Source organism: Mustela lutreola, chromosome 3 (genome assembly GCF_030435805.1).
Source record: "Mustela lutreola isolate mMusLut2 chromosome 3, mMusLut2.pri, whole genome shotgun sequence".
NCBI lineage: Eukaryota > Metazoa > Chordata > Mammalia > Carnivora > Mustelidae > Mustela > Mustela lutreola.
In genome coordinates, this window is record NC_081292.1 from 25353429 (window position 1) to 25379426 (window position 25998).

At 33.0% G+C, this 25998-nt stretch overlaps 1 protein-coding gene across 2 annotated transcripts in view; it reads left to right on the top strand.

Annotated features, from left to right (window-relative positions):
• Positions 1 to 25998, top strand: part of CSMD3 (CUB and Sushi multiple domains 3) — a 1244673-nt gene that overhangs the window by 113696 nt on the left and 1104979 nt on the right. For both annotated transcript variants that reach the window (XM_059165746.1, XM_059165745.1), the window contains exon 2: positions 9311 to 9533. In XM_059165746.1, coding sequence (XP_059021729.1) covers positions 9311 to 9533 — 223 coding nt within the window. The remainder of the gene's footprint in view (positions 1 to 9310; positions 9534 to 25998) is intronic.

Consider the following 25998-nt stretch of genomic DNA (forward strand, 5'->3'; position numbering starts at 1 on the left):
CTGAGGCTCACTGAAAAACTGGTATTTTCGATAAAACCATAAATTACATTTTAAAGTCTAATTAAAGAGATAATTGCAGACAAGACAGTCTCAGTAAATTCATATTTTAGAGAATGAATATTAAAAATACAGTGATCTTTTAGAAAAATAAAACCTATTGCAAATTAAAAAAAATTTAATGACTATTTCAAACTTTCTTATCTCTGCCATAATAATTTCGCTTAGACATTACCCAAATCAAAACAATGTGTCAATGGTTGATAACTGTTTAACTTTAAATGAAACAAAAAGTATTTTTATTATAATTAACTATATTTTTTTTAACAATATGAATTTTATTTTTTAATTTAATTTTATTTTTTTTTAGAACAGTTTTTTTTTTTTTTTTTTTTTTTTTTTTTGCCTACTTTATAAACATATATTTTTATCCCCAGGGGTACAGGTCTGTGAATCACCAGGTTTACACACTTCACAGCACTCACCAAATCACATACCCTCCCCAATGTCCATAATCCCACCCCCTTCTCCCAAACCCCCTCCCCCCGGCAACCCTCAGTTTGTTTCGTGAGATTAAGAGTCACTTATGGTTTGTCTCCCTCCCAATCCCATCATGGAGGCTTAAGTGGGTAGAAGAAGAATATTTTTTAATTTTTTGAGTGTAGTTGATACACAATGTTACATTAGTTTCAGATGTACAACAGAATTCACCTTCTTCATATGTTATGCTAAGGGTTACCACAAGTGCAACTACCCTTTGTCACTGTATATGGCTCCCAAATATCATTGCCTACATTCCTTGTGCTGTACCTTTTATTCCTATGACTTCTTCTTCCCACAACTGGAAGTCTGTATCTCTCCCTCCCCTTCATCCATTTGGCCATCCTCTGCCATCTCCGCTCTGGGAACCATAGTTTGTTCTCTGTATTTATATATCTGATTCTGCTTTTTATTCATGTATTCATTTGTTTTGGTGTTTAAATTCCACACATGAGTGAAATCCTATGGGCTTTGTCTTTCTCAGTCTAACTTATTTCACTTAGCACAATGTCCTCTAGGTGTCACTGTTTGTAGATGACAGGATATATATAGAAAACCCTAAAGACTCCACCAAAAATCTATTAGAAGTAATGAATGAATTCAGCAAAACTACAGAATATAAAATTAATACCCCCAAATCAGTATGTTTGTATACATTAAAAATAAAGTAGCACAAAGAAAATTAAGAAAAGAATTTCATTTACAATTGCAACAACAACAACAACGAAAAAGTAAAACAGCTAGGGAAAAACTTAGCCAAGGAGGTGAAAGACGTGTACTTTGAAAACTTTAAGACATTAATGAAAGAAATTGATGATGACACTAATTAAATAAAGGATATTCCATGCTCATAGATTGGAAAAATTGATATTTTAAAATGCTTATGCTAACCAAGGCAATCTACAGATTCAATACAATCTGTATCAAAAAAATTAACATTTTTCACAGAACTAGAATAAATAATTCTAAAATTTGTATGGAAACACAAAAGGACCCAAATAGCCAAAGCAACCTTAAGAAAGAAAAACAGAGCTGAAGGTATCACAATTCCAGATTTCAAGATATATTACAAAGCCGTAGTAATCAAAATAGTATGATACTGGCACAAAAATAAAAGCATAGACCAGTGGAACAAAATAGAGTGCCCAGAAAAAACCCCACACTTATGTAGTCAATTAATTTATGACAAAGGGGGCAAGAAGGCAAGAATATACAATGGGGGAAAGACAATCTCTTCAACAAATGATATTGGGAAAACTGGAGAGCTACATGCCAAAAAAAAAAAAAAAAAAAAAAAAAGAAAGAAAGAAAAAAAGAAAAAGAAAAAGAATCTGGACCACTTTCTAACACCATTCACAAAAATAAACTCAAAATAGATTAAACATATAAATCTAAGACTTGAAAACATAAAACTCCTAGAAGAGAAGATGGGGAGTAATTTCTCTGACCGTGGTCATAGGAAAGATTTTTCTATATGTGTCTCTTAAGGCAAGGGATAGAAAAGCAAAAACCAAGTAATAGGACTACATTCAAATAAAAATCTTCTGCAGGGTGGAGGAAACCATCACCAAAACAAAAAGGCAAAGTAGTTAATGGGAGAAGATACTTGCAAATGATCCAATATCCAATAAGGGATTAATATCCAAAATACATGAAGGACTAATACAACTAAACACCAAAAAATAATCTGATTTAAACGTGGACAGAGGACCTGAACAGACATTTTTCCAAAGAAGACATAAGGATGGCCAACAGACACATGAATAGATGCTCAACATCACTCATCATCAGGGAAATGCAAATCAAAACCACAATGAGATATCACCTTACACCTGTCAGAATGGTTACAATTAAAAAAAAAAAAAGACAAAAAATGTTGGCAAGGAGGTGGAGGAAAGGGAACCCTTGTGCACTGTTGGTGGGAATGTAACTCAGTACAGACATTGTAGAAAACAATGGAGGTTTCACAAAAAATTAAAAGAAATACCATGTGATCCAGTAACTTCACTACTGGGTATTTATTCAAAGAAGATAAAAACACTAATTCTAAAAGGTACATGCACCCCTATGTTTGTTGCAGCATTATTTACAATAACCAAATTATGGATGCAACCTAAATGTCCACTAAGAGATGAATGCATCAGAAAGACACACACATACACACACACTGGAATATTATGCAGCCTTAAAAGAGATGAAATCTTGCTGGTTAAACACATTTTAAATATTTATCACATCTATTTTTAACATTTGCTTTATCTAGAAATATGTAGTTTCTTTAGATGTCTCAATTCATTTGAAGATGAGTCATACATTATAAACCCTCCAAAAGAAAACAGTAAAAGAAGATACATGTGAAAGAATAAAATGATCATCACAGAGTTTAGAAAGAGAAAAAATTGCATCGAGGGACCCTCTCTATTTGTAATGTCTTGAGCTTGATATCAAAGGAGGTTGATTTTCACTCACTTCACAGTAACAGGAACCTCGTACTTCCTGCTGGGTGGTTTCAAAAAGACATGTAGGGTAGGTAGGGATGTTCACCACCACCCAACTACAAAACTACTCCCTTATAGTTGTTAATGGAAGCAAATTAGAAAACATGGATTTTTCTTTCCATTTGATGATAACGAAGCAATACCCACCACCACTTTTCCTGATGGGACAGTCTCAGAAGAAGCCAGTTAAAGAGAAGATTTAAATAAGATCCAGAATTTCATAAAGTAAATTATATTATCCAGGTTGCAAGAAAAATCACTTATTGTTCCAAAAGGCAACAAGATCTCCAACTTAATGGAAAAAAAGATCAATGAATACCAACACCACATGACAGATATTTTAAAGCAGCCAGGATAAACGAAATTCCCCAAGAAACAATGCAGACACTTAAAGCAGATTAAAAAAAAAATTTAAAGTGCTGGTAAATCAAAAGACTCGGCAAAGAAATGGAACATAGAAAGAAGAGTCAAATCAAAAAGTTACATAAGAGGGGCTCAGCTGGTGAAGCATAAAACTCTTGATCTTGGGCTACTAAATTTGAGTCCTGCACGGGGTAGAGAGGTTACTTAAAAAAATGCTACAGAAGAAAAGTGCAATAACTGAAATGAAGAGCTCCGTTGGTGTACTCAAAAGAGAATGGAGGGAATAGAGAAAATAACCGAGGAACGGAAGGAGAAAAGAAATGACCTAATCTAAACAACAGAAAGAAAGTAGTCAAAAAAAAAAAAAAAAAAAGATGAACAGAGCACCGCGACCTATGTCACTGGAGTCATAGAAGAGAGTATAGGGCTAAGGAAGTACTTAAGGAAATAAAGACTAAAAACTTTCCAAATTTGGCAATAGACATACACCTACAGATTAGAAAAGCTGAGTAAACTCCTAAGTTGAGAGGCACAAAGAAATCCATACCATGTACATTATAATTAAACAGAAAACTGAGGACAAAAGTCTTGCCAGAGAAAAATGGCACCTTGCCTGTGGGAGAAAAGTCAACAAAGGTATGGAACTCAACAGGACGCACTAATGGTATAATCAACACTTAGAGAACACTCTATTTACAACACTGGAATACACATTATTTCCAAGTATTCAAGGAACACATATCAGAGATAGACCATATCCTGGGGATTAAAACTTAAACAGATTTGGACTGAAATCATCTAGAGTATGTTCTTTGATCACAATGGAATCAAACTAGAAATTAATGTCAAAAGTTAATTAAAATCCGAACAATTGGAAATAAAACAATTCTCTCCTATAACAGCCATGGCTTTCTTGAAAAGGAAGATTCAGTGAAAATTCAAAATACATTAAACTGAATAAAAATGAAAATATAACATATCAAAATGTGTGAGATGAAGCTTAAGTAGTACTGAGAGACATTTTACAGTACCAAATACATGCATTAGAAATAGAGAAAAGTCTTAAATTAGCAATCTATGCTCCCTCTTTAAGAACCAAGAAAAGAAGAAAAGCTAAATTCAAAACAAGGGGAAAAATAAATAATCAAATAAGACGTGAAAATTTGAAAACAGAATAAAGTTATAGAGAAAAAAATCAATGAAACGAAAACCTTTTTTTAAGATCAATGAAATTGGCAAAGCAGTAGCAAGATTGACCAAAAAAAATGAGAAAAAACACAAAACTACTAATATTAGAAATACAAGAGGGGTTATACCTCAGACCCTACATTCATCAGAAGAATAAGGGCATATTATGAACAACTCCATATTAATGGATCTGACAGCTTAGAATTCACTCATTATTTACACACACACACACACACACACACACACACACACACACACACACACTCTTCACCTGATATGAAGTATTTACCGGTAGTGATGCAGCTACCAAGGAAAACTAAGGAAGTTCCTCAAAAAATTAAAAATAGAACTACCATATAAGTCAGCTATCTCACTTCTGGGTATTTAACAAAAATAATTAAAAGAAGGATCTTTTTTTTTTCTTTTTAAGATTTTATTTTATTTATTTGACAGAGAGAGATCACAAGTAGGCAGAGAGGCAGGGAAGCAGGCTCCCTGCTAAGCAGAGAGCCTGATGTGGGGCTCAATCCCAGGACCCTGAGATCGTGACCCAAGCTGAAGGCAGAGGCTTTAACCCACTGAGCCACCCAGGCGCCCCTTAAAAGCAGGATCTTAAAGAAATACTTGTACTCCCATGTTCACTGCAACTTTATTCATGATAGCCAAGAAATGGAAACAATCTAAATGTCCATTAAAGTGTGAGTGAATACATGAGATGTGTATTTTCAGGGGAAATCAGAGGGAAATCCTGTCATATTTTACAACATAAATGAACCTTGAGGACATTATGTTAAGTATATATGAATACTCAAATACCTTATGAAATAAGGTAGTCACAGAAAGGCAAATACTGCATGATTCTACTTAGACGAAGTATCTAAATTAGTGAAATTCATGCAGAAGAAAGTGAAATGGTAGTTTCCAGGAGCTAGGAAAGGTGGGGAAATTAGGAGTTATTCTCCAAGGGGTATAGTGTTTCATTCATTCAAGATGGAAAAGTTCTAGAGATCTGCGGTACAACACTGTGCATGTAGTTAGCAATACTGTCCAGTTCAAAACTAGTAAAAGAATAGACTTCATATTATGTGTTGCTTACCACAATAGAAAAAAGGTTAATTGCTACTATTAAGTTCTTTACAATCTTTATCACACAAGAGCTGTAGGTCAATAAAGTTGTGAACTCTTGGTGATGAAAAAAGAGTCAATTGGGCACAAAAGCACAATTGCAGTACATAAACACAAGTTTGAAAAAAAAGTGAAAGGTAAACACAAAAGTATTTCTTGTCAAAGATCTCAACTAGCATAAAAAAGAAAACAATATAAAACTTAAAAATCATAAAAATACTTGTACAAATAATTGTATTTCCATACTGTATAGAAAAAGTAAATATGAATGTGAAAAAGGAAGAAAAAATTAAAAATCTGTGTTCTTAACCAAATTCTTGTGACCCAAGTCATGTTAAGTTTAGTTTTTTTCAACTATAAATTTATTTTTAAGTGCAAAGTCAAGGTGTGAAAAATACAACAAAAGGTATTCAAAATGTATATATGAAAGGCAAATGTGGATTACCCAGGAGTAACAGAAAGCTAAGCAGTTGTTTCCTAAAAGAGAATTAGAAAGAAGAGCCCTTTAAAAATAAGTGAAGGATATGGAGAGGCAATTCATAAAAGAATAATTACGAATGAATGAGAAACATATAACAAGATGTTTGATCCCAACAGTTATGAGAGAAATGCAAAATAAAATAATAAGATCACTTTCTTTTTTTTGCCTTGTATAAAATCTAATATTGCCAAAATTGAAGCTGAAGTTTGAAAACACTTCATAGCCTGGTGATAGCAGTAGAAATTTTCACATTTCTTGAGGATAGTTCCGAAGTATCTACCTAAATTTAAAATGAGACACACCCATTTCTGGAATTTTATTCAAGGCATATATCACACAAGTGTACAAGGATATAGATCCAAAATCATTATTTGTGCCCCTGAAAACACAAAGACTAAAGCTGTCAATAAGAGATACATTAAATAAATTAAAGTACAGGCAGACCATATACCATGTAGCTATGCAGTCATTAAAAAAGAATGTAGGAAAAGTACATATGTAGACCCAGAATCAGTGATATTTTACACATATACACAAAAACATTCAGAAAATTATGCACAGTATGGCTGATTCTCTTTGTAAATATGCATATATCTGCATTTGCCTAGAAATGGCCTAGAGAAAGATACACACTAAGCTGATAACGATGACCAACCTTGTGAAGCATAAGTAAATGAGGGAGAATTTATTTTACTTTTAAGAACTCTGTTTGTTTCTGTTTTGGTGGGGGAATGGAAACTATAAACTTATTGTTGACAAAATGTACTTTGTTATTATGAATAATGTGATGTTTAATCAAACTTCAGTATAAACAAAAAAATGAAAATAAAATGAAGAACACAGTTGAGAAATCTTAAAAATAGGTGTAATTCTTAATCTGCCTCGACAAACAAAAAAGAAAAGGAACTGAAATGTATGAATCAGCAGGCCGTTAAAGAACTAGTGGCCAGAGCTGAACATGTTATTTTAGGACATATGTCCTTTTTCTAAAGCCATCAGGGTTATGGGGCTTGAGAATAAAAAAAAAAAAAAAAACAGAAAAAACAGCCCATAGATCAGATTGTAGCTGAAGGGATTCATGCTTGCATTTAGTTATGAAGTTCAAATTGGAAGCTGTTCAGGCAGAAAACTAATAGAAATGGGTGATAGCTAATTAACCTAAGGCTTCAAAGTAATTGCTCTGCAAGAAGCAATTTAAAAGGGACCTTTCTCCTTTTTTTATTTTTGAAAATCATAAAATGCCCTATTTGACTTTTGGTGCATGAGCAAAATATAGGTATACACACAAATATTGATTTTTTTTAAACTTCTACCTTATTCAACTTCTTGGTAACTTTTTAAAAGGCCAAAAAGAATCACAAGAACTGTTTATATCAATTCTGAATATCCCAGGTTTAGGATTTTGCGGTAAAATAGAGATAGTCAGAGTACGTTCCTGAAGTAAATGTGGATAAGAGGGTTGGGTTGTAGTGATTAATTCAGCCCTGAGCCACCTACCTCACCATTGGGGTCAGTAGACCCAGCTACTCTAAAGCATACAGTTGTTTGGTAGAGAAGTGGATACACTGGCAAAAGCATGGTATTCTTGTGAAAAAAGAAAAGAACGAATATACAGTATCCCACATCATTCTCTGTCTGCCACAATCTACAACTCTGGCTTCCCATTCATATTTTTCAAAACAATACCCATACCTATCATATACTCATTCCTTCTCAGAGAGGGGAGCCCCATATTTCCTACATTTCTATATCCAGTTCCAAATATAGATGCTTTGGGTAATAAAGTGTTCTTTCCCCTCAGTTAGCTCATATTTCTGACTTAACAGCTTCCTGGCCCATAAGCTTCATGCACAACCCACAGATCTGGAAACACCATTTTCTCAAGAAACATTGTATGTTTTCTAGATGTCTCCAAGAGTCAAGCTGTCAATAGTTCAGATTTCCCATAGAATTAGCACTTTCACAGAACCATGTAAGTTCCTTTTTTTTTTTTTTTAAGTTTTATTTATTTTTTTAGCAGGAGGAGGGGCAGTGGGGAAAAGACTCCTCAAGCAGACTCCTTTCTGAGTGTGGAGCTTCATGGAGGGCTCTATGCCAGGACCCCGAGATCATGACCTGGGACAAAAATCAAGAGTTAGACATAACGAACTGAGCCACCTGGGCTCCCTGAGCCATGGAAGTTTTTAAGATGGCTGCTACCAGGGTGCTTGGGTGGCTCAGTCGGTTAAGCATCTGTCTTCAGCTCAGGTGATGATCCCAGGGTTCTGGGATGGAGCTCCACATTGGGCTCCCTGCTCAATGGAGAGCCTGCTTCTCCCTCTCCTTCTACTACTTCCCCTGCTTGTGCTCCCTCTCTGTCTCTCTCTCTCTCAAATAAATAAACTAAACAAACAAATAAATGGCTGCTGTCAGTTGTCCAGGATTCAAATTTTCAATGTATTTTCTTCCTAACGTTAGGTTTCACTCTGATATAGTTAAAGATTGTGTTTATCCTAATATCCAACTATTCTAGTCAAAGAAAGAATGATAACGTATATTGGTTTTTTAAAGATCTGAATCATTTATCCTTCTGGTAGAACCAGGGTAGGAAGGATTTTCCTAAGGCAGACTGGCTACATGGTACAGATATGGACACACAAAAATGAGCATGTTTTACCAAGAAAAAGTGAAGTTGATTTTTAAGGCATACCTTAAAAAATCATTTAGTTTTCATTGCTGTTTATGATTGTCCATGATTAGTTTGGAAACTACTTCCAGGGAAGATACCATGTTCTAAGATTTTGTTTTTCTGTTGGATCATGAAATGGAAAATGATGTGTGGAGAATTTTACTTCATCAACTATTCTATAATTGCTAACTGTAAGATGTTTGGTAGATGACAAGTTTTTTTTTTTTTTTTTTTAGGATTTTGCTAGTTATTTTTGCTAGTTTTTAGGATTTTGCTTATCTTTTTAAGAAAGAAATCTAGATAATTTACCTATTCTTTGCTATTTACAAAATTATGACCACATAGGTCTTAGAAAAACAAAAGTTTTTTTTTTTTTCAAAACTATACTGTCTCCTGGATTTTTTGTGCTTTATACAATATTAATGTCTGTTTATTTGTCTTTTGTTTCAGGATTTATTTATACATGTGGTGGAACTTTAAAAGGACTTAATGGCACTATAGAAAGCCCTGGTTTTCCATATGGATATCCAAATGGTGCAAACTGTACATGGGTAATAATAGCAGAAGAACGGAATAGAATACAAATTGTTTTTCAGTCATTTGCTCTAGAAGAAGAATATGACTACTTATCCTTATATGATGGACATCCTCATCCTACAAACTTTAGGACAAGGTTAGTGTGTTTTGAATGGAAGAATGGAGGGAAAATATGTAATGGGTAAAATTTCATTTTACACAGGGTACGTAATGTTTGTGGTACAATTGTAATAAAGTCATATTCACCATTTAATTTTTATTTATTTGGAATTATATAATCTCAGGCACAAATTAGCTCAGTATGTTTGACTTTATAATATTAGTATATTAATATTATCTCTCACAAAGTGAACATAAATTAATAATGACCTCTTTAGATTGGTTAAAAGTATTTGTTTTTTTAAATACTTATTTTCAGGCTTCATTATTTATGGGTAATAACTGTTGATAAAGTGAAAGCATACCATGCAATGTGGATACTCAATTTTAATATATAACAATGTGCAAAAATATGTAAAAACCAATATTCATATAAAAATACATTAATTTTATACATTGTGCATGGTTTAAAAATCTAAATATCTGAAAAGTTGGATCTTTTAGGTCACTAACTGGGAAGTTTACATTTCTGTCTATACAAATGAAATTACTTGTTTTTAAACTACTTGATAAAACAGGTGTGAAAATCATCTGACACCTGCCTATTATTTAAGTGCTTCTTCAAAATTTCTTCTTAGAATATAGAGTATCTAATTATATGAGAAATTTTTGATGTCTTATCAAAAACTCATTTTAAATATAAATCAACTCTACTTCAATCAAGTTCAAAATATTACATATTTCATTAAGTCCCAGATTTTTACCAAAGTGTGTAATTTTTTAACTATAGTAAACCATTTTTGAACTTTTAACTCAAAATATTCTAAGCAGATAAACTCTTAAGATTTAAAGACTCGTTACATACTTGGTTATGTTTACACTCAGAACGATAGATCAAATGTCTGTGTTGTTCCAAACCACACGTTTATGCAAAGAATAGTTTGCTAGTTTGATTCCTGTTTATTTGTTTGTTGTTTGTTGTTCACTTATGGAGTATTTCTAATTATTTCTTCCCTTACATGAAGTCTTTCAATGTCTATTCCTTTAAGAAGTATACAGTAAGGCTGACATGTCTAAACACTGTTAGACACTTTGATTATCATGGCCAAGATCATTAAAAGCTGAATGTCTTTTGTTAATGACATAGCACCAAGTCAAGATAGAAAATAGACAGCACTGTGCACAGGAGAGGGGCTGGGGGTGGGGGAGGTGGGCAGGTATCTGTGTTCACCTGCACACAGGTTATGTATCCAATCATACATACTACAGGCTAAAAGAGAATAGAAAGATAATTCTTAGAGTTTCCAGCTGGCTAAAATGATACATATATAAGTAAAAGGACAAAGCTTTTTGCATTTTTCTTAACAGAAGCAATGTGTGTGATATAACTGATGTAAATATAAGAAAGAAATAAAGCACTCAATGCTACCTGGCAGTTTCTAGCTATAAAACCACTGATAGTACGGTTTGCCTAAGTATCTATTCTCTCTAGATCCCCTTGAAAATGAGAAAACACATTTCTATTTTACCTTTGCTCCTTTTCTTGGAGAAACAATTGTGGCCTCTGGGAAGTTAAAAAACTTTGTCAGACAGGGAAAATCAATTTTTTCTTTTCATTCTTTCTTTTCTAATTTGTAAATGGGAATAATAGCACTTAATTTACAGAGATTCTGTGTGTACTACAATGTAATGAAAGCTCAATAAATCTAATCCTTAGCATTTATTAGGTCCCCTGTACCTGACACTACCAAGTATTTTGTAGTCATTATATTACTTAACTTCTCAAACAATGTGAAATATTCCTATTATTATCATCAAATTTTACAATTGGGAAAATGTGTCTTACATTACTTGCCGAAGGTTAATTTTGTTGAAAGTATCAAGAGGCAGGATCATCACTGCAACCCAGCTTTTTCTCAGTTTAGAACGTAAGCTTGTAAAAAACAAAACAAAACAAAAAATGAAATAAAATTCATAATATATAATTCATAAATAATGTATATAATCTCCATGGCTTATGTATTGATATATAAATCAAAGCCCATTTTTCTTTGACAAAATTTAATGTATAGATAAATAACAAAAATATTTTAAACATGTATAACATAAAAAGATATAAACCAAAAGATAAATTACAAATTTATTCTTGGTATTTGTTTTATGGCCTCTCTTCTAATATAAATCTTATATCATTTTTACTCTCGTGGATATATAAGACATCTATTGGTTTTTATGCTTAAAGAAATCCTGTTGCTAATGTTATAGCTGATTTGAATTAGAAAGACGAGGAGAAAAAATCTAGTGTGTAACCTACAACACCTTCCAGACTGTGTTTATATACAAAGTCTGAAGTTGAAACTGCTGCTGGCAGTTTGATTCATTGTCTGTCTCTTTGTCTCACTGTTTTCTTGCTTTTTTCTTCTCTCACATTCTCACTTAATACATGTCCTTATGGTATGTCTGCTTTTCTCTATCTTTTGGAAATTTGATACCTATATTTTGTTATCTTCCATGAATTCCAATAGTGATTTTTTAATGGCTTGCTAAAACTGTCTTGAAATAAAGTAGAGAAGATGGTCTGTAGGTCTTGTCATTCTTGCTTGTGTAAGTAGAGGCATATTGGATTTACCAAACACAATTTCATACTTTTAAATATTCTCTAAAACTGCAATTTTTGATGATCCTGCTTATTTTCCTGTGAGTTGGTAATTTATTAAATAAAAGCTGATATTGGGGGCTGGATGTGGCACTTGCATCAAAACACCATTAGAGAATTCCTTCATAGTTCCATATTTAGCTTATATCTGATGCTGGTACATTTAAACAATTTGGTTTACTTGATGCAGGAAAGAAATTCTAAGCTTTATTTTCGTGTAAATATTGCATTTTCTCAATAAAAAAAATTATACCAAAAGGTAAAAAAGAATTATAATCATATGGGACTATATTTACATATTTAATATACTACATATGCTATTTATGTTCTTATTTAATCTCTCTACATTGAAATATACATATTTTACATGTCACTAGAATTTGTTATCAGGTTATCAGATGCTTATATTTAATTATACTATAATTCATTTAATTATTCTATTACAAGACATTTTTGTTTTTTTTTTTCTTTTATAAGTAATTCAGATATTAGCAGTAGATTTAATTCAGATAACCTCAAACCACAATCCCTAGGTGAAAACTATGCCAGAAAAACAGCATTTAATTCCAAAGTCAGTTGTAGAAATTGACATGAAGAAATCTCAGGACCAGTCAACAGACAAAATAGGTCACAGTATCAATATGTTCCCATTCACACTTTTTATTTTACTGTTAGAAACAAAGTTCAGTTTTTTTTTTTTTTTTTTTTTTTTTTTTTTTTAATTTTTTATTTTTTATAAACATATATTTTTTATATACATATATTTTTATCCCCAGGTCTGTGAATCACCAGGTTTACACAAGAATGTTTAATTTTCTAAAGAAATACGTTCTAAGCTTGTCATTGAAAAAAAGGACATAGCTATCATAAAGTCATGGTCATAGTGTAGAAATGACCACAACATGGGTTTTATCTTCTTAAATTGCCTGAATTTTCATGAATTAATGATGCTATAATGCTAAAGTAAAAGAGGTAAATATCATGCAGGTAAGTGTAAACATATAAAAACTCTTTTGGGGGAAGGCAGGCAATAAAAATAAACAACTGCTGTACAGAAATAGAAATTTATCTGAGGGGGACAGGTAGTGAGGAGAGAGTCTGCTATTTTAATTTTCTCGAGTTTAACCAAGATAATTCACATAGAACATTGTTTAAGGCATACAACATGACAATTTTATATATATATATATATATATATATATACAGAGAGAGAGAGTTTTATGTTTTATATGTGTTTTGTATACTTCAAAGTTGCTGAGAGAACAAATCAGATTCTCACCACACATATGGCAATTATGTGAGCTGATAGAGGTGTTATCCTTATTGTGATAATCACATATATATGTGTGTGTGTGTGTGTATATGTATGTATATATATAGTACATATGTATATATGTGTATATATTATTACAATAATATATATTTATATGTATATATATGTATATGTGTGCATATATATGTATTATACATAAACCTGATTTGTATATATACAATATATACTATATATATAATATTCTGTGTATATACAGAATCTGATTTTTTTTCTTAGCAGCTTTCAAGTATATAAACATAGTATTGTTAACTATAATTACTCTGATCTATGTGTAAGACTTTTCATTTTATAACTGAAAACATGTAATACTTGAACAACATCTCCGATATTCCCAACCTTCAGCCCCTGGCAACACCATTCTACTCAGTTCATTCTACTCTACTCTTTCTTCTCTACTTTCTACACCATTATTCTGAGTTTGGCTTTTTTAGAATCCACATATAAGTGATATCTAGGACTAGTGGCTCATTTATCATCTATCAATGGACACTTAGGTTGTTTCCATCTCTTAACTATTGTAAATAAAGCTACAACAAACATGAGAGTGTAGATATTTCTTCAAGATAGTGACTTTATTTCCTTTGCACATGTGCCCAGAAGTGGAATGCTAGATCATTTGGTAGTTCTATTTTTTTTTTCTATTTTTAATTTTTAAAAGAATATCCAATGTCTTCCATGGTGGCTGAACAAATTTACAATTCCACCCCCAGAGCACAAGTGTTCCTTTTCTTTGATATCCTCACCAATACCTGTTATCTCTCTTTTTTAATAATAATCGTTCTAACAGGTGTGAGGTAATATCTCATTGTAATATGGATTTCTAGTTCTCTGATGATTAGTGATGTCAAGTAAAGTAACTTTTAACTTACCTATTGAACACTTGTGTGACTTCTTAAGAAAAACGTTTAAGCAGGTCCTCTGCCCATTTTTTTTTTTTTAAGATTTTATTTATTTATTTGTCAGAGAGAGAGGGAGAGAGAGCAAGCACAGGCAGACAGAATGGCAGGAAGAGGCAGAGGGAGAAGCAGGCTCCCCGCCGAGCAAGGAGCCCGATGCGGGACTCGATCCCAGGATGCCAGGACCATGATCTGAGCCGAAGGCAGCCGCTCAACCAACTGAGCCACCCAAGCGTCCCATCTGCCCATTTTTTTAAAAAAAATTATTTTTAATTTATTTTCAGCATAACAGTATTCATTGTTTTTCTACCACACCCAGTGCTCCATGAAATCCGTGCCCTCTATAATACCCACCACCTGGTTCCCCCAACCTCCCCCCCCACTTAAAACCCCTCAGATTGTTTTTCAGAGTCCTTAGTTTCTCATGGTTCACCTCCCCTTCCAATTTCCCTCAACTCCCTTCTCCTAATACCCCATGTCCACCATGCTATTTGTTATGCTCCAAAAATAAGTGAAACCATATGATAATTGACTCTCTGTTTGACTTATTTCACTCAGCATAATCTCCTCCAGTTCCGTCCATGTTGCTACAAAAGTTGGGTATTCATCCTTTCTGATGGAGGCATAATACTCCATAGAGTATATGGACCACATCTTCCTTATCCATTCATCTGTTGAAGGGCATCTTAGTTCTTTCCACAATTTGGCAACTGTGGCCATTGCTGCTATAAATATTGGGGTACAGATGGCCCTTCTTTTCACTACATCTGTATCTTTGGGGTAAACACCCAGTAGTGCAATTGCAGGGTCATAGGGAAGTTCTATTTTTAATTTCTTGAAGAATCTCCACACTGTTCTCCAAAGAGGCCGCACCAACTTGCATTCCCAAAAATAGTGGAAGAGGGTTCCCCTTTCTCCACATCCCCTCCAGCACATGTTGTTCCCTGTCTTGCAATTTTGGAGGGGAAGAATAAACATTGTTAAAATGTCTATACTGCCTAGAGCAATCTATACTTTTAATGCCATTCCAATCAAATTCCACCGGTATTCTTCAAAGAGCTGGAGCAAATAATCCAAAAATTTGTATGGAATCAGAAGAGATCCCAAATCGCTAAGGAAATGTTGAAAAACAAAAATAAAACTGGGGGCATCACGTTACCTGATTTCAAGCTTTACTACAAAGCTGTGATCACCAAGACAGCATGGTACTGGCATAAAAACAGACACATAGACCAGAGGAACAGAGTAGAGAGCCCAGATATGGATCCTCAACTCTATAGTCAAATAATCTTCGACAAAACAGGAAAAAATATACAGTGGAAAAAAGACAGTCTCCTCTGTCCATTTTTAATTGGATTATTTGTGGTATAAGACAGGGATCAAATTCATTCTTTTGCATATGTTGTTTATCCAGTTTTCCCAGCACAATTTATTAAAAACACTATTCTTTCCCCATTGGCTATTTTTGGCTTATTCATCAAATATTAGTTGACTGTGTGTGTGTGTTGGGGAGGGGGGTGGTTCTTCCTTGGCTCTCTATTCTGTTCCATTGGTCTAATTTGTTTTTTGCCAGTACCATATTGTTTTGGTGACTTAGCTTTGTAACGTAGTTTGAAATCAGGAAATGTGATGCCTCCTACTTTGTTCTTTTTACTTCAACTTTTTTCTTCTCACAGTTCTTCTTACTGGATTGCTTTGGCAATTCGGGGCCCTTTGTGGGTTTCATATACATTTTAGGAATGATTTTCCTGTCTCTATTAAAAAATGCCACTGGAATTTTGAAAAGGACTACATTAACTCCACAGACAATTTTGGGTAAATTTTCATTATTAGTCACCATTGTTATATTAATTATTAGCCAATTATAATTAAATTATTGATTTTAATAATATTAATCCTTTCTTATCCATGAACAAGGAATAGCTTTCCATTTATTTGTGTCTTTATTTTTTTCATCAAAGTTTTTTCCTTTTTTCAGTGTAAAAGTCTTTCACTTACTTGGTTAAATTGATTTCAAAGCATTTCATTGTTTTCAGTGCTATTATAAGGGTATTGTTTCCTTTATTTCTGGTTCATTTTTAGGATGTAAATATGCAACTGATTTTTGTATTTTTTTGGTTGTTATTTGCAACTTTACTGAATTAGTTCTTTACTTCTAACAGGGTGTTATTGTCTTTATGATTTTCCATATGTAAAATCATATCACATGCAAAGACAAATTTACATTTTCCTTTTGCATTTTAACGCCTTTTATTTAAGTTTCTTACCTGTTTGCTCTGGCTAGGACTTCCAATACTGTACTGAATATGAGTAGTGAGTAGTCAGCAACCGTCTTGTTCTACATCTTAGAGGCAAGCTTTTCAGACCTTCATCATGGAATATGATGTTAGCTGTGGGGTCATCCTATATGAATTTTATTATGTTGAGTTATGCACCTCCAGTATCTAATTTATTAAGAGTGTTTATCACAGGTAGATGTGAATTTTTGTCAAATGGATTTTCATCTATTGAAATAGTCATGTAATTTTTATTTTTCTTTATATTAATGTGATGCATAACACTGATTAATTTTTATATATTGAAACATATTTGCATCCAGATAAATCCCCAAATTGTGGTGTATAATCCTTTCAATGTGCTGTTGACTTTAGTTTGCTAGCATTTTGTTGAAATTTCTGCACCTACATTCATCAAGGGTGTTGGCTTGTAGTTTTATTGTGTTGTCCTTATCTGGCTTTGGTATTAGGGTAATGGTAGTCTCATAAAATTTGGAAGAGTTCTCCCTCTTCAATATTTTGGAAGAGTTTTAAAAGATTGGACTTTAATTCTTAATATGTTTGGTAGAATTCACCAGTGAAACCCTCTGTCTATGGGCTTTTATTTGTTCAGAGAGAAAGAAAGGTCAGTTGGAGCATCTGCAGGTGCTCCATGGGAAGGCTTCGTAATGGAATCCATGATGTTGTAAGTAGATCCTGTAGCAGTATGAAGCCCTCTGAGAGCCATAAATTCCAATCTCCCAACTGGTTTCTGTCCCCCAGTATTCTGGGTGGGATGAAAAAGAAATGGGTCTCTCTGGCAACGTCTTATACAGCTGGGAAACCTGACCGTCATTCATATATTCTCACTTACCCCATGAAAGAAATCAAGGGGTAAGAAGTCTCATCTGTCATCCTGAGGAAAGAATGACACAGGTAAAGTGAAAATCTTCCTCTTAGCCACTTTGATGCATCCAGTCTTAAAATTTTTTGCTCCAGTGATGAACTGGAACATCTTTGTTGGACCCCTGGACTTCTACAAAGGGTATCTCATTCATGAACAATTGTCTACTCAGTGTTCTTTAGGGGAAGATAGGAGAAAACTTTTATTCCACTATGGTGATATTACACAAATTTGAAGTTTCAAATGTTGTGGTCAGAGCCGGTTGAGTAGAACCAGTGAGAGCTGGGATGAAAAATGGAAGCGAGAGATTTCCAAGGAAAAGGAATAACCAGGGCAAACTTCCTAATTGTGGATCATGCATGTGAAGATGAGTATACAATGAGGCCTGAGAACTGATGCAATTGGGTAAGTCTATACAAGACTGAATTTTTTTGAGTGTGCTAGAAGGCCATCAGAGAGTTTTGAGTATGGATGTGACATGACCTAACTTGGGTCATGTCAACATAGTCAACTTTTGTCCTGCACAAAGTTGCCAGGCCTTGGATCCAACAATTCAGCCTGTGCTACTTTAGTCAGGCTCAGGGCCCTATCCCAACCCATGGTACTATTTCAGTGTGGGGAAAAGAGACCCATTTTGAAATACATTCACAAGAAGGCGGTCCTGTTGCAATTTCTACCACCAGTAAGGTCACATTTTGCAATTCCTGTAAGCTATGACCTGTTTTATTTTAGGATCTGAAAGGATCACTTAAGCTATTCTGTGGAAAACAGACTCTGTCAACAACTAACAAAAAGTCACCATTTATTGATATAGTGAATTCTATGAGAGAAGTAGATATGAGATGAGTAACAAAAGTTACATTAACATTATATGTAACTCTATTCCATTTCATCTTAAGGAAAAGTTATTTTATATGAAAATGTGAATTTTTTATATTTAATAGCAGTGAACAATAAAAATATTGAGAAAATTAAAATATCTAACATAGTATAACTTCTCAAAATTTATTTGTATAAACTTAATTTCCTATCATTTAAAGCTTAACCAAAATATATAAAGGTTGCAAGATGTGACACTATGAATAAAAACATTTTCTATAATCAAGATATACATAAAATAAAATAAATATTTAAATAATTATCAAAGAAAATCATATTCAAGATATATAAAACAAAAAGTCATGAGGTACTTAATATAAATGACCTAAAAATATGAAAAGTATAGTCATATGAGTGGAAATATGCAAAAATATACACAGGGACTTCACAAAAGAAAAATGTTAAATTAATAATGTAAAATAAGAAACTAGTAAAAATAAATCTTAGTAGCTATCAAAAAAAACCCAAAAGTAACAATGTAATATTTTTCAAATATGAAACTAAGACCTAAACAATTGTAAACACTATTGGTGAAGACATTTAGGTACTTTGTTGCATGAGTAATGGGAATATCAATCTATGTTCTCTTTCTGAAGGACTACAACAGTAATAACTAGTATTTAAGGTTATTACTTATCATATCAATCAATCAAATGTCTCCATCTCCAAATTAGACACAGAATTTATTTTGCTGTTTTGTTGAAGGTAGCAATATTATGAGTGCTTTTTGATAGAAACCAATGAAGAAAATTCAGCAATTAGATCACAAAACTTATAAGAATTTTTATGGACAGAGAAAGGGTTCACAATATATTACTGGCTAGAATAAAAAAAAAACAGACTTAAAACAGCATGCATAATAATATAAAAATGCTTGGTGCATTTGTGACTGTGTTTGTTTAGGAACTGAAAGATTCACTCCAAAATGACAGTTGTGGTTATGGTGATGGGGCTATGAGGACTTTTTCCCCCTTTTTTACTAGTGTTTGAATTTTAAGATTTTTACCTTGGATACCCAGAGACATTAGAAAAAAATTAATTTTCTGGATCCTTTATATCTATTCCAAATTTCAAGTGTATATATATATATATATATATATATATGTATATATATATATATATATATATATATAAAATCTTGATATATACATATATATAAAGATTTTATTTATTTGACAGACAGAGATCACAAGTAGGCAGAGAGGCAGGCAGAGAGAGGAGGAAGCAGGCTCCATGCTGAGCAGAGAGCTTCATGTGGGGCTCGATTCCAGGACCCTGAGATCTTGACCTGAGCCAAAGGCAGAGGCATAACCCACTGAGCCACCAAAGCACCCCTCAAGTATATTTTTCTGACATATATTAGTTAGAAATTTAGAATTTAAATTTTAAACTGGAAGAGAGAACAGCATTTTAAATATGAGTCTTGACTAATTCCACTCTCAGTTAATTAGACCTTCAAATAATCAAAACCATATCAGAATTTCTGAAATTTTCAAATTCACACACTTGATAATATAAAGGGATTGTGAAAAACAAAACTAATTTTTAAAGTTAAACAATTTGACATCTCAATAATTATATGAGTCTATCAAAATCATTTTATTTTTTTCTAAAGAGTTCTTCCTTTTATTTTCCTGATAATGGCCCTAAGTCAATAGAGACAAACTTTAAGCATGCACATTTATATATAAACATCTTGTTATCTCCGTTGACTAAATAGACAACATTGAATTATACTTTGAATTAAGTTAATATATGTTAGAATCAAAACTTTATTTATAATTGGGGCATTAATTTCCTATAGCTTGATATTCAGATCTTAAGTGTACAATTATGTTTTGATGAAGCATGTATAAACTCAGGTAACATCCCTACGAATCTACATATATTTTCATCATTCTGGAAAGTCCTATCCTAATTCCTTTTCAGTCCATCCCCACACTTCGGAAGGAACCACTGTACCTATTTGCTTTGCCACAAATTAGTTTTCCCCTTCTATATTTATATTCATAGAAATTGAATGCTACAAATTGTACTTTTTGTGTTTAATCTTTTTCACTAAGCATACTATTTTTGAGACTCATACACACTGTTCTGTCAACAGTTTATTCCTTTATATTGTGGAGTAACATTTCATCACATGAATTATTTTTCTGTTAAAATAAAATTTGCATTTTTTTAAGTTTGGAGGTATTCTGAATGAAGATGCAATTGATATGCCCTTCTTGTCTTTCTGTGGATGCATTTTCATTTGTCTAGATAAGTACCTAGTAGTAGAATTGTTGGATGATTGGGTAAATCTTTATTTAATATCACAAAATTCTCCCAAATAGATTTTCAAAGTGTTTTCATTACTTTTTATTCTTTTTTAAAATGCTTTATTTATTTGAGATAGAAAGCAAGAGTTGGGGGAGGGGCAGGAAAGGGAGAAAGACGATCCTTAAGCAGACTTCCTATTGAGCATGGAGCCTGAGGACGTTCACTCTGATGACCCGTGAGATCATGACCTGAGCCGAAATCAAGAGTCAGCTGCTTAAGTGACTGAGCCAAACAGGTGCCCCAAGACCTATTTTATATTCTGCCATTATTTTTTTTTTTTTAAATTTTTTATTTTTTATAAACATATATTTTTTATATACATATATTTTTATCCCCAGGTCTGTGAATCACCAGGTTTACACACTTCACAGCACTCACCAAATCACATACCCTCCCCAATGTCCATAATCCCACCCCCTTCTCCCCAACCCCCTCCCCTCGGCAACCCTTCTGCCATTATTATGTAAGAATTCTGATTGCTCCACATCATTGCCAACATTTGAAGTTGACAATTTCATTGTGTTTTTATTTTGCATTTCTGTGATGACTAATGCTATTAAGCACTTTTCTTTCGTGCTTATTGAGCATTTATTGATATATCTTATGAAGTATCTGTTCAAACTTTTTGTCTATTTTTAATTGGGTTGTTTGTCCTGATATTATTGAATTGTGTCTTTATTCAATCCTTATACCATTTTTGACAAATATATATGTGTTTGTGTATATATATATATATATATATATATATATATATTCATTCCACCAAACATTGCAAATGTGTTTTTCCTATCTTTAATTTTCTTTTCATTTTGTTGCACATCTTTTGATGAGCTGAAATTTTTAATTTTGGAGAAGTCCAATTTATTAGTTTTAAATTTGTTAGTCCTTTCTAGTCTCATAAAAAATTACTTATCCAAAGATGGAAAAAAGTTCTCCTACATTTTCTTCTGAAACTTAGGAACATTATCTTTTATATTTAGATCTATGATAAGCCCTGGAAGTATGAAGAAGTCTATGTTCATTTTACCCTCTGTGGTTATTCTAGTGAGTAAGAATTAAGATGGCCTACATATTAAAAAATCCTGGAACTGACAGTTCAATAATTATATTGGATTGCATTTTACTGAGCACAGTTACAATGAAGCATATTTCAAGTAGCTTTTAAAGATTTTATTTATTTATTTGACAGAGAGAGATCACAAGTAGGCAGAGAGGCAGGCAGAGAGAGAGAGAGGAGGAAACAGGCTCCCTGCTGAGCAGAGAGCCCGATGCAGGACTCAATCCCAGGACCCTGAGATCATGACCTGAGCCGAAGGCAGCGGCTTAACCCACTGAGCCACCCAGGCGCCCTCAAGTAGCTTTTAAAAATGACTACTTGATCAACTAAATTTTGCTAGAGAAAGCTCTATCTCATTTTTCTTATTTCTATCATAAAACTACCCCTTGTTGTTGATTTTTTTTACTTTGTGACTAGCCAAAATCTATATATACCCCCATGGTTATAGTTAAAAAATATACTTCATTCTCTGGCTAAATTCTCTGAACTTTATTCTTTTATTGTTATTGAATATTATTTATCCAGTATTTTTTTCAGTATTTTGAGGGATAAATATAATAGATGTAATATATCTTACCACAATGTCTTGTTTAATTTTACAAACTTGCTGGATTTTTTACATAACCCTAGAATCCACAATCCTAAGGGACATAATGAAGGAATGCTAATTAGAATGAATAGAGAATGAGCCATAGCTTGAGTTCCCATTTGTACAACTGGTGGACTTTTCCTCTTTCAGAAAATGTTGGCAGTGTCCGCATAAATATTCCTGAGCAACAACTATAATTTTCTTCTTACATAATTAATTTTGTGTCTGTTTTACTCTCCTTTGCTCACTTAATTTCCCATGTAACTTCTTAACAGTCGTGTTAAAATTTCTCCTGTTCCCAATTGCTTCTCCTTATACTGCAATGCAATGATCTGCCTCCTTTCCTGTAAGTGTAATATTGAGGTAGAGAACAACTTTCCCACAAAAAAATTATTAGAAAATATCTAAATGACTTGTTAGACCACAGAAACAAATGGACATAGGTATACTTTTATGGCACTGCACCCTTGATTTAACTCTATTCCAAAGTCCCCATCTGAAGGCTGTCAGGTTTGATTGAGATGGTAAGACCTAACCCAATGTGTTGACTTGGAAGACATCCTCCTTCAGGTTAGAACCAGTCCTTGTATTCTGATTATCTCTCTTGTATAATAAAATGTCTGTGAAATACAGAGGCTCTAAGTACTTGACCCACTGGCATAGATGACGTGTGTGTGTGTTGTGTGAATGATACATGTAAATTGCATGTGATATTAACAACTGTTCACTCAATACATAAAGAGAAGCAATACTAGGTTGTTCTTATTTATGTATAGTATTAATGAGATCTGCAAATGGCAACATGGATTTTGGTTACTATTAATACAACTATTTCCTTGATGATAGTGATAGTCTTGTATAAAAAATACAGACATCATAAAACACAGAAATTGAGGGTATAAGTGGGTTTTTTCTATGAACACATTTGAAAAGGATGTTATATTGTGGTTAGTATCCTCCTCTCTAACTGTTTAATTTACTAAAGACATAACGGCATCACCATAGGACATGTAAGTGAGTTAGAAAAAAAAAACCAATTAAAATTTTGATGCACCTTAGGCAGTTAATGACTCTTCTCATTCGATATCATTTCTCACTTTGGAGCATTCAAATTAATGATTGGATAGATCTCAAGGACAGTCGGGATTTCTAGAACTTTTTGTCAACATAAAAGAGTCTTTCAAATCTGAGTAAGGCAAGGATTCAAGAGTAAACACAATCATTTGTTGTTTATACCAGGCATGTTGCCAAAAAGAATTGAGGTTGCTTTGAGTGAAGAATCAGACTAAATTAAACCATTAAAACAGGGGTTAAATCATAAAACAAAAGATGTCAACAAGCAAATTTAAACACTTTGTTCTATGAATTATATTTATTCAATCTTTTATAGCAAATCTGTGAAAGGTTTACTTCCAATAGCCTGCTTTCAGGAATACAGCAGATTATTTTAAAAGCAAACTATACATGGTGTTATAAGTCACTAACTAGTGATATTTGTTTTGCAAGTCACTTACTCTCCATAAACATTTTTTTCTTCTGTAAAATGGCATAATCAAATTCAGGTTTTTCTCACAGAAAGCAACTAGATGTTCTTATAAATATAAATGTTTTGAGTAACAGAAATTTCATATAGTAATCTAAAACCCCAAATAGAATTTTTTTTTAAGATTTTATTTATTTATTTGACAGAGAGAGATCACAAGTAGTCAGAGAGGCAGGCAGAGAGAGAGAGAGAGAGGGAAGTAGGCTCCCTGCTGAGCAGAGAGCCCAATGCGGGACTCGATCTCAGGACCCCGAGATCATGACCTGAGCTGAAGGCAGCGGCTCAATCCACTGAGCCACCCAGGCGCCCCCCCAAATAGAATTTTAAAATCAGGCATCCCAGATGAACTCTTTGTGAATTCATCTAAATTTGTTAATATATGATAGTCTAAGGGAAGCTACAAATACTCTACATCTATTAATATGGATCATTTTTCTGAATACACTATATCAGGCTATATATATACAATTCTCATAATATCATTTCAGAAATTCTTCCCAATATGTCTACTACACAGAAAAATAATTTTCAGAAAGGTCATTAATTTCTTCAAAATCATAAAATTAGACTTTCAAGACACAGAAGTCTGAATCTCAATGGCACAACTAATTAGTTACTTTTATTTACATTTCAACTATACCATTTTTAGAATTATTTATTAGGTTTACTATAAACTAGAAAACCACAGAAACAGATAACTTTTACTGACCACTTATTTTACAGTCATTTTGCTAAATGCAAATTAAAGGTCAAGAACATTAAAGGTCCCATACTTATATCAGAGTCTACTTTAAAAAAATCACCTATTTGTTGTTGTGAGATGAGATGTACCCAAAGATCTATTTTTGTCATAAAAATTATTGTATATAGAAGAAGTAAATATTCCTTTATAAGTGTTTACAGTTTGGTGTTCTTATGATAGTAGAAGATACTGAGCCGACATAGAAAATAATAAAATTTATCAACATAAAAACTAAATAATTGATTAAGTCATGAGCATGCATGTTATCTTTTTAGAAATCCTGGAGTCTTTTCAATTGTATTTTAAATTTTATATTTAAAAATCATAAGTTAACTATGTATAAATTATGTGAAGTGTGTAAACCTGGTGATTCACAGACCTGGGGATAAAAATATATGTATATAAAAAATATATGTTTATAAAAAATAAAAAATTAAAAAAAAAATGGTATTTAAAAATTCTTTTGATGGCTGCATAGTATTCCATTGTGTATATATACCACATCTTCTTGATCCATTCATCTGTTGATGGACATCTAGGTTCTTTCCATAGCATGGCTATTGTGGACATTGCTGCTATAAACATTCGGGTGCATGTGCCCCTTTGGATCACTATGCTTGTATCTTTAGGGTAAATACCCATAGTGCAATTGCTGGGTCATAGGGCAGTTCTATTTTCAACATTTTGAGGAACCTCCATGCAATGAAATCTTGCCATTTGCGACAACATGGATGGAACTAGAGCGTATCATGCTTAGCAAAATAAGTCAAGCAGAGAAAGACAACTATCATATGATCTCCCTGATATGAGGAAGTGGTGATGCAACATGGGGGCTTAAGTGGGTAGGAGAAGAATCAATGAAACAAGATGGGGTTGGGAGGGAGACAAACCATAAGTGACTCTTAATCTCACAAAACAAACTGAGGGTTGCTGGGGGGTGGGATTATGGACATTGGGGAGGGTATGTGCTTTGGTGAGTGCTGTGAAGTGTGTAAACCTGGTGATGCACAGACCTGTACCCCTGGGGATAAAAATATATGTTTATAAAAAATAAAAAATTAAAAATAATATTAAAAATGGAATTGTCATATGGACCAGTAATTCCACTACTGTAATTCCACTATTCCCAAAGAAAATGTAAACATTAATTCAAAAAGATACGTGCATCCCTGTTTATTGCAGCATTGTTTACAATACCCAAGATATGGAAGCAACAGAAGTGTTCATTGATAAATGGATGAGTGTCTTGCCTTAGGTTTATGCAGATTTAACATATTTTTAAAAAGTCAAATAAAATTCTATTTTTTTTTTTGCCATGAAAAGCTAAAA